Here is a 10,875-nt window from a genome sequence, read left to right as displayed (position 1 = left end):
ATAATAATAATAATAATAATGAGAAGAAGAAGTGAATTTCCCGGCGAGGATCAATCGGACTGAACTAAACCACAATAATGACGTCTGAATTCTACACTGAATACTCCCTTTAATTGTTCCACTGAGTCAAATCAATACCTACCCATATGAAATCAATACACGTGCCACATGGGATAATATCCAGTGGTGCGAGGTCAACAGGTGCCTGCAAACGCCAGGATAGCTTATTGACTTGTTAGACTCAACACGTCTGGAATATCTATTGTTTAGCAGAGCGGTCTGTGAGACAGACGTGATGATGGGTGGGAGGTTTTTTTTTGTGGGGGGTGGGACTGAGTTGGTGAAAGATTTTAACAAATTCCTTTACAACCTTGGGAGTGACAGGAGAGTTGGTGCAGGAGAGATTCTGCGTGTCAGTAGGGCATTTCAACTTCCTGTCGCCGATTAATATTTTATGCAGCTTTTTGCATGCTATTATGCGACCGGTGTCAGCCCAGAGACGGGTCAGTTCGGTTCAGCCGTTCAGGGGACGGGCGAGAATATCCTCATGATCTCTTCCCCCGTCTGTGTGGAATAGCCTGCAGAAAGAGCGAAGACCTTCAGGAACTGGTTGCTTCTGGTGAGTTTCAAGGACTACAGAAGATCGATCGGAAATTGTATTAAGTTGTTTTAAGTTGTTTTCATTACTATTATGCCTGGAACTAAATGTGCTGCTGCTGTATTGGCCAGGTCTCCTTCATAAAGGAGATCCATCATCTTAAACAGATTAACTTGGAATAAAAGTTAAAGATGCTTTGTGTAACATTTTTAAACATGAATACAGTATATCATTGTCAAATTAATTGTAATACCTTGTTTTGATGACTACCATGGTTGAGGTGTTCGGTTGCCTCTATCTCATGCCGGTGGTATTGTTAGTGCTAGTGTTTCTCACAATTAACAGCACATGTCCCATAAACATAAACTTTGCTCTGTCACAAAGAGGATGTTGCTACTTGTACCCCTCCATGGCATCGCTCCATACATACGTTTTTTTGAAGGATAAGTTAGGATAATTTTTTCATCTGTCTGTCACTTCACTTTCACCATCTGCCATTGCAAGGAACTCTAAAAGCTTTAGCTCTATTTGCACTGGAAGAACAGCGCCCTCTTCCTGTTTTGTGCCATAAAGCAATCTCATTTTGTGCCATAAAGCAATCCAGCAGATTTCCGGCAAAATGCGACCCGGTGACACACAGTGTAAAATCCAGTGTAGAGGCCAGTAGAGGCTGCCAATCTTGTCAGCAATTATTCTTATTTGTTCACAGTAATTACATTAATGTCTCAAAATTGATGCAGGCATTATTTATTGATGCTAAAAAGCTGCACTTTGCCCCTTCAAGTAAAGGTTAAAAACAGGTTAGAAATGACAAAATATGATGGAAAGACAGGGTGAAAGGTACACCGGGAAGTTTTTAAACAGTCCCAACTTTTGAACGGGGTCATCACATCTCTCTGCCTCTGTCTGCTCTCCACTTCCAGACCGGTCATGTCCACTGGAGCGAGATCATGACTTTTCTCAACGAGACGGTCGAGACCTCCCCCTCCCCCCTCCCTTTCTCCTTCCCCGATCACAATTTCTCCATCTTCCTCACCCATGACCCTTCGCTCTCCTCTTCCTCCCCCTCCTCCTCCTCCTCCTCCTCAAACTGCACCAGCTCTCCGTCTCCCTCCTCTCCTCCGTACAACTTCTACGCGGTGCTGCTGGTGCTGGTCATCTTCTGCGTGGTGTTTGGCAACGTGCTGGTGTGCGTGGCGGTGTCGCGGGAGCGCGCCCTGCAGACCACCACCAACTACCTCATCGTCTCCCTGGCTGTGTCCGACCTGCTGCTGGCCACGCTGGTCATGCCCTGGGGCGTCTACCTGGAGGTGTGTGAGCATGTGTTCGTCTATTTCTGTACATGGCGGTGTGTGTGTGTGTGTATTTCTGTTGTATTCATTCCTTCATTGTATTTCTGTATTGTGTACACTCTGAGAATTTTTCTTGCTCATTGGGAATTGCATATTAAATAGACCTATATCTAGGCTTGGATGATATCCAAAATTTAATATTGCGATGCTGTCCCTCCCAAATATCGCGATATACAATATTATCGCGGTAGGTCGGGGGGCATTTTTTTCCGTTTTTTTTTTTTGTTTGTTTTTTGTATTTTCTTTTATTTCTTCTTATTTCTTCTTCTCTAAATTACATCAAATTTCTAGGCTGGAAGAGGGGGAGAGGGGGCAATATTTGATTCCATTATTCGATACCACTTTCTGGAATATCACAATATTCAATATTATCGAATATCAGCCCAAGCCTACCTATATCTCAGTGTTTCATCCACAACCGTATGCGTTCATATATACACATTTGAGCATGTGCGTAAGAGAGAGAGTCTCTCTTTACACCTTGCATTAACTTACAACTTGACAAAACTGGATTGTATCTATCTATATTTAGAGTGGTTGTTTGTTTGTTTCGTTTTTTTTCAAAATGAGTCAAGAAATGAATGTCCTGAATAAGTATGGAACTTTGCAAATGTAAATGAAGGAACCGTGTATTAAACATACCATCTTTGAGTTTGTGTTCTTGTCTTGCAGGTGGTGGGAGAGTGGCGCTTCAGCCTCATCCACTGTGACATCCTGCTCACTCTGGACGTCATGATGTGCACCGCCAGTATCCTCAACCTCTGCGCCATCAGCATCGATAGGTGCGCTTCTGCCTTCTTTTTGTCTCTCCTTTCCGTCGTACAGTCTCTCCTCTTATTTATTAGACACACTCTCTCCCTCCTCCCCTCTTTTTCACACTTTATCTCTCCCTCCCTGATGATGGATGATTTCATCATGGCCCTGTGGCCCTGAAGACGATAATAGCAGAGATGATAGTAAATCAATATGTGATTTCTTTGCTTTGTAGTCCCTTAACCTTGATCCTGATTGGTGCTGGTATTTTTTCTCCCTTACTGAGAATGTAGGGGTAAACAAAGAAAAGTCAACACACACACACACACACACACACACACACACATTCTCTGAGAGCTTTGAAGGTGCATCCAGTATCCAGCCATCAATATGGAACTACAGAATGGGATTCCCACATAATCATCTGTTTGTCGTTCAGAAGGTAATAGAGGTTTGCACTTTGACTTTCAATGTCCAGTGAAATCAATAGTGTTCAGTCTCATCCTTCATTGATCAAGGAGACTGAGAGGTTTGATGATCTTTTTTGCGGATCCACTGGGAGGCGACCAGACTGTCTGCAGCTGCATCCTAATTCCTCTGACACACTAACACACTGAGGATGCACCGGTTTAGACTTGAACTGTCTTAATAATTGTGCATTTTGGTACAGTAATTCAGGATAGAATGCTTTTTGAAGCCGTAGTTATTGTACTATATGTGACAGATGGTTTATACACTACCAGTCAAAAGTCTGGACACACGACATTTTCCTTTATTTGTACTATTTTGCACATTTTAGAATAAAAGGAAAGACATCAAAGCTATGAAACAACACAAATGGAATTATACAGTGACCAAAAAAGTGTTCAACAAATCAAAACTATCTTATAATTTAGATTCTTTAAAGTAGCCGCCCTTTGCCTTGATGGAAAGGCAAAGGCTTTGGAAAGAAATTCATACATCGGCATCAACTTCCCTATTTATATTTGTCTAAGAAACAAATTTCAAGCATTTAAGCACAAGCACCTTTAGATCAAAATGGCTTTAAGATGATGAAAACTGTTACTGATACTGTTAATTTTGCATTATGTAGATTTTCCTTTTTTTCTTTTTTCAGGATTTACACACTTTAAAATGCACTACTTATTTATTTTATAGTCTTGTTTGACAGAATCCTTCAGAATTAATCTCAAATCTAAATTCCCCTCTACACATGTCCTTTAGAAGTTGACCATGAGAATGTTTCAGAATTTTTTAGCATCAAGTAATACCATTCTAACACTCACAAACTGCATATTGCAGATTTTTTTCACACCTGGATCAACAAAGCGTTCCTGGAAACTGTGTCTATTGAAAACTCGAGTTGCACAAGTACAGAGCATTGGGTAACTCTGGCTCTTTGTTTGTGTCCCTGACCCTCTGCCCGCTGCTGGGATTACAGAGGCTCACTGCAGAAAACTGCTCACACCTGCGTTTACAGCACAGGACGCTTTAATTGGTTTTGACATGCTGGCAGTTGTGGGCTTTTTCGTCACTGCGCCTATGAAACTGGAAATGACAGCTTTTGTCTGTTTGTGGGGTAGCGGAGGGAAACTGGGAATTGTTCGTCACTGTACATGATGATCATGAGTGTTTGTGTTTACTTTAAGATATGTGTGTACATGAGGGATAATGCCTGAAGATGCGTTGATATGTGTTTACTCTGTATTGGATTATGCATGCAAATACATGCACTGTATCTGTGTGTGCACTTTTGTGTGTGAGACGCATGTTAATGTGCTAATCTGTGTGTGTGTGTGTGTGTGTGTGTGTGTGGGTGTGTGTGTGTGTGTGTGTACACTTGCAGATACACAGCGGTGGCCATGCCCATGCTCTACAACACCAGATACAGTTCCCGGAGGAGAGTGGCGGTGATGATTGCTGTTGTGTGGTTCCTCTCCTTCGCCATCTCCTGCCCTTTACTGTTTGGACTCAACAACACTGGTAACAACACAGTCTGCTTTCTAGTCTCTAGTTCTCTCTCCACTTACAAGTTAAAGGGTTGCTATAGCTCAATCCAGGCTGTAGTCAAGTCTGAGTCAGGAAGTCAAGACCAAGACCAGAGTCAAGTGTTTTGCAATATGACATGTAAAGCTGCTGTGTGTAGCATTTTAACATCAATAAATCAATAACACATTAGTATAATTACCAAAAACAAACCAGACTATCAATGAGATGATTTGTCAGCCTCTACTCTGCATTTTACATTGTGAGCCACCGGGTCGGATTTGGCGGGAAATCTGATGGATTGAATGTGAAAACTTTTCAGACTCTACACATGCATTGGTAACCACTGGCAACCATCCTCCTTCATATTTTTTTGCTATAATACACCGGATGGTGGAAAATATAGATAAGCTATTGTTATTTTCTGAATAAACATGTCAAATTGTACTATGAATAAATCATTCAATAAATAAATAAATACAAACCCAGCAGTGATCAAAACAAGTCAAAATAGTTTTTTTTTGTTTGTTTTATTTACAAATGGATCAAAAAAGGATTGAGTCTGAAACAAGTCTGAGCCTGTAGAAATCTTGACACCAGTTATAGTCTTACATGAGGGTCCATGGCTGATTATACATCTTTGCATGTTATCTGACACTCTATCTGTTCTCTTCATGTATGCTAATTTGGAAATAGAAGATTGTGTCCTTCATTGCTAGTTTAATCCATAGCTCTTAAGTGATTTTTTTGAATTAGCAATGTTCTTTCTTCGTGTTTCATCGTCCTTCAAGATTCAACTTACTAATGTGCAGTTTGTAGAGTTTTACCATGTACATTTACATATGTGCACACGCACACGCACGTGCACAGCCACTGCAATATCCTGGTCCATCTGTCCCTGAATTTGATTATCACACGTTGATGAGATGCTAAATGCATAATCAGTCCCATACATCTGTTTAATTAAAATGCTGAGCAAATGAGCACGCTATAAGTCCATAAACACAGATACATAGACTGTTCAGTAACATCTCCAGTTTCCATATTCCTTACTCATTGCCTTTCAATAGACCATGTTGAATCATCAGTGAATGACAGGTGATGTCTGCCCATGTCAGACGAGTGGGAACACTTAATCCTTGACTTTGTTGTCTCATTTGAGATGTATGTATGTTGTGGGAAAACTAGTGGGAGCGAAGATGCTTGGCACCTAAGCTCCTACCTTAATGAAGGCAGTGAAGAGGGCCTTAAGCTGCAAATGTGTCTGCATTGAGCTCAAAGGAAACCACTTGAACTGAAGTGGAAAACAAGTAATGTGAGAGTTACCATTTGGCAGCTTCAGTTTCACTATAAACACATCAAGAGCTGATATAGAGATTTTTTTCTTTCTTATTTCTTTTCGCTAATGGATTTCCCGTAATTAATAATTAATAGTAATTCTTTTGAGGATTGCCATTCTATTCCTCTGCCTCTGAGGAAATGTGCTTTAAGTGGTCGACTGACAGTGAAATTGTTTTATTCCATTAAGTTGACAATATGAATAGTCAAGGTTTTGAAGTTTCTGGACTTTGGAGCATCCCTACCTTTCAAATATTTGTTCATGTCACTGAAAGGTTTTAAAGTCACAACGAAGTGGCATTTTGATGGCGTCTTGCTTCCCTTATTTGTCGTGTTTCTGGTCGAAACAGGGTGTAGGAGAACGGGACGTGAAGTGGGGAGGGACGGTTCAAAAGTGGCTGGTCCATAACAAATGGAAAGAGAAAGGCAGTTAAGCCCATCGCATACGCGGTGTAGTTGGTGAAGCAATCCACTGTGAAATGCTTTGTGCATAATCTTGAGCTGTCACAAGTTCCAGATTCTTCAAAATGAGTAAGTTCCAGCCACCGGGACACAACCGTGGCGTCTTAGGAAAAGGAAACAGGTTTTTGGGGGTGAACACCCAAAAGTGCACCACTGCATTGTACTGTACTGTATGTTGCCACTCTTATCATTTTGAAAGTTGCGGGTTTTATGTGATAGGAGTGGCCGACGAAGGGGGATTGTTTATGTTACGTTTATGTTTTACTGGTTAAAAATGCTGCAAAAATGCTGCAAAAATACACAGTTTTCCAGGCAGTAAAGGTAATAGGATTTTGATATAAAAATTGTGTACATTGTTTTAAATTTAGTGTTAGAAATGTACATTACGGTATGGCGAATTATAGCTAGCACAGATTAAAAAGTCATTTTTTCATTTCTATGTGACTTTAATAAAAGGATTTAAGAACTTATGCCTAAAAAATCACGATCAAGCCCTCACTGATGATGGAAGAAAAACCTTTGATAGTTCAGGGTAATGAAATTTTTCGACTTTTCTTGTGTAATTTGTTCCTTCATATTAGGGAAATTCCATCCAGCCTCTGAAGTTTAGTTTATGTGAAGTCTCAACTTTTTCCTCTCTCCTCTCCTCTCCTCTTCTCTCCTTCTCTTCTCTCCATTAGCAGGCCGGGAGGGGACCAATTGCAGCTTTGCCGACCCGGCCTTTGTGGTGTACTCGTCTGTAGCCTCCTTCTACGTTCCCTTCATCGTAACCTTGTTGGTGTACGCGCAGATCTGCGTGGTGCTGCGCAGACGAGGCCGACGCACCGCCCCTCCTCGCAGACACGGCCTGCACCCTCAGGCAGGGGCCGAGGCCGGCGAAGGCCATCGACACAGGAAGGTACAGCTGCAAGTCGGGAAGCTGTTTCGGTTGTTCTAAATTCACCACTAAAACCTTTCACATTTCAGATCCTTTCACAATGCATTATGTTCTCCCAGACCTTTCCCAGCAAGCTTTTTGACATTGAATAGATGCTGATCTGACGGCCTGCACCAACGCTGAAAAACCAGCGTAAATGATGACGTCCGTAGTCGTCCCAACCTGCTACCTGCATCGCTTTGTGAAATTGGGACTTAAAGATCTTTCTGATGTCAGTTCAAAAGTTTCCAAAGCTGTTTTAATGCGAATTTTATTGTGCCATCATATCATATTATGAAAATGTTGTGCTTTTTTGGATTGATGTTGAACTTCATCCTGCACTTCCGGCATGCTGCTGGGTTTTGACGTGTATTTTGACAGTTTGGATTTCCATAAACAAGAAGCAGCATTCCAATTGTTGTCATTGTCAGGTAAAAACCTCATAACTCCAATGTTGGTGATTTTTTATGTTTTAATTTAAATTGAAGGATTACATGGTCTTCTGCGGGTTGAGAAAGTTCTACAACCCTTGGGCTTAAACCTTTCAAAACCCACTGGATAAACCGAAAAATGCATGATCGTCAAGCTAAAACCAAGACTGTTCTTCTGTGCTCCCTCTTCCCTCTCAGAATAAGTGTACACACCCAGAGGATGTGAAGCTGTGCACCCTGATCCTGAGGCCGCCTACCGCCGCCCCCCAACGCAAGAAAGTGGTGAGTCTTCTGAAAAAAGCGAGGAGTGATACAGCAGAACAAGGAAACTTTCTCTTTATTTTCACATTTCTCTTTTCCTCGTCCACTCCGGCTCTCTCGCTGTCCCAAACGTCCCAAATGTCTTCTTACTTCATCCTCATTTCTCCTCTACAATCACGTATCCACGCCTTTCTTTGTCCCTCACCACCCGCCTTCCTCCCTCTCTGTCTGTCAGACCCTGGTGAAGGAGGCGGTGGTGCACCCCCTCGAAGTGGAGCCGGGTCGATTCCTGTCCCAGACCGAACAGAGCCTGGCTCCTCCCCCTGCTCCCCAGCCCACCTCCCACTCGGGACGCGCCAAGATATCCTTATCCGTCTCGGTCGGACCCGCCCCCGTTCTGCCCTCCACCGTGACGCGGTCGGCCCTGACGCCTCGCCCCCCCACCCTGGAGGACGGCATGAGGGGCCGAGAGGGATGGAGGGAGCGCAACGGAGGCAGAGACAAAGGGGGGATCGCCAAGGAGAGGGTGAGAGGGAGGCTGTCCCAGCAGAAGGAGCGGAAGGCGACGCAGATGCTCGCTATTGTGCTTGGTGAGACAAAAACAGAGATGAATTGATTAGGTGTCAATCTGCAGTCCATGTAGTACAGCATTTGGGATAATTGAGTTTGCACCAAAACAACGTAATACACCTACAGTATATATTATAGTCTGTGTAGGCACACAAAACTGCCTGTGTCTATGAACAAAACTTGTATGTGTGTTCATGAATATGTGAGCAAAACAAGATATGTACCTTTGACATCTTCAAATCAGAGGCAGAGAGAGTAAATCCACTTTAACTCAATTTACCCACCATGTTACAGTATTTGGTAAATACTCACCTTTGTTTTCAAGTTTATATCTTTATGATATTGCCTAATCTCACGATATTGTTGTAAGTAGTTTCAGCCCTGTTCATTAATATAACCTGGAGACATCAAGTGATTAATTCTGGAGATTGTCAATAACTTGAATCCCATGTGAATCTGACATGTCTGTAATTTCTAAAGTAAAAGTTCCAGCACAAAATACCTTCCGTATTTTGGTGAAGACAGAGGTCCCACGATAATACTGATCCCATAGGAATTGAACTCCAGTTAATTCAGCCACAATTTTTTGTTTTTGGCACATGATTTCTTTATCTTCTTTTTCCAGAAATGGGATTTCTCTCTTCTTCCTGTCATAAAAATGGAGGCAGTAGTGGAATTTATGTAGGAAGGTTTTGAATGCATTTTGGGCGCAAACTTTTTTTTTTTTTTGCTTCAATAAATCAGCAAATGTGACAAATTGTAAAATATTGACCTTAAGCAGCACAGTTGTATCCAAGGCACTGGTGATTTCGGAGAATTTCATTATCCTGTGCGAATGCATTATACAAAACTCAGAGATTTTTTCATTAACTACATGAAGTCCCTACATGATAACACTATAGTCCTGTGTGAACAAGGCTAAAGACACACACATACATCCAGACACATCCTCTGATCCATGCCCTGTCCTGTCCCCTTTCCCAAGGTGTGTTCATCATCTGCTGGCTGCCGTTCTTCCTGACCCATGTGCTGAAGGCCCACTGCAGGAGCTGCTGCATCTCCCCCTCCCTGTACAGCGCCGTCACCTGGCTGGGCTACCTGAACAGCGCCGTCAACCCCGTCATCTACACCACCTTCAACATCGAGTTTCGCAAAGCCTTCATCAAGATCCTGCACTGCTGAGAGTAGGAGGGATGAGAAGCGTCAACTGTCAAGAAAAAGAAAAAAAGAAAAAAAGAAGCACGATGTGGGTTTGAGAGTAGAGGTGAGAGAGAGTAGAGGAGAAAGAGTGAGAGATTGATTGATAGACAGACTGAATGAGTGACGGTGAGAAATAGAAACAGAGAATGAAGACATTGAGGGCGGGTTTGATAGACGGCACGGGGGAGATGAGACAAGGGACATGAAAGAGTGATGAGTCGGAGTGATATGCGGTTGAAAATGAGAGACGGGAGAAATGTAAACAGAAAGAGAGAATAGAAAACAGAGAGAGGGAATGACAGAGGCAGCTAGAGGGATGCAAAAATTAGATGATGAAAAAGCTGAATCCAGAATGCGAGGCGAGAAGCAGGCGAACTACGAGAAGACAAAAACAAGCTGGAGACATTCATGGAAATGGAGACGTGCGCTGAACTGTATATATAGTCTGAAAAGGGAATATGTGAGGGCTGCGGATCTCTCCAGCGCATACCGACCGGGAGACTGCACCAGTGTGGGGCCAAACTCTCTCAGACGTGACTATTTTTCCAATTTACTGGAATGTTTGACTTGCGTCAGGCTCTTTCTGTTGTAGTTTCTTGTGAACTAGGCTAACAGCATCTTGTTATTTGTTCGCATGTGCTTGTCTTTCTCCGAGGACTGGAATATGTCAAGACAAAGAAAAAAAAAAACTTTGATTTGAGAGTCCAGCACAAGAACATTTTTCATTCTCAAGCCCAAGGCTCTATCTGTTTCCATTTTTAACAAGCAATTAAAGTTATATGAGGGGAGACTTATTGATTTGGTGATGCAGCACACAAATCAGCAGACGGTGAAGAGCCCTTTCATCCAATTGTATGTGTACCAGGTTTTTGCTTTAATTAAAGTGAGTTTATGTGAGATATGTTTTTGTAAATAACTGTATTACTGCCACAGAGCACTGCTATTGTACAGATCATTGTAATAAACAAAAAAAAACATATTCTCTTGCATTGTTGTATTTAATTTTGG

At 42.2% G+C, this 10,875-nt stretch overlaps 1 protein-coding gene across 1 annotated transcript; it reads left to right on the top strand.

Moving 5' to 3' along the window:
- Positions 1-1,548: 1,548 nt before the first annotated feature.
- On the top strand, positions 1,549-9,849 carry drd2l (dopamine receptor D2 like). The gene is made up of 7 exons (XM_071926620.2): positions 1,549-1,908; positions 2,623-2,732; positions 4,550-4,686; positions 7,170-7,387; positions 8,035-8,118; positions 8,333-8,687; positions 9,653-9,849. The coding sequence occupies exons 1-7, from the start codon at positions 1,549-1,551 to the stop codon at positions 9,847-9,849; spliced, it is 1,461 nt and encodes a 486-aa protein (XP_071782721.2).
- The last annotated feature ends 1,026 nt before the right edge of the window (positions 9,850-10,875 follow it).

Source organism: Centroberyx gerrardi, chromosome 12 (assembly GCF_048128805.1).
Source record: "Centroberyx gerrardi isolate f3 chromosome 12, fCenGer3.hap1.cur.20231027, whole genome shotgun sequence".
In the NCBI taxonomy this organism is placed as follows: Eukaryota; Metazoa; Chordata; class Actinopteri; order Beryciformes; family Berycidae; genus Centroberyx; species Centroberyx gerrardi.
The sequence above is the reverse complement of the archived record's forward strand: the minus strand, read 5'-3'. Positions and strand labels throughout refer to the sequence as shown.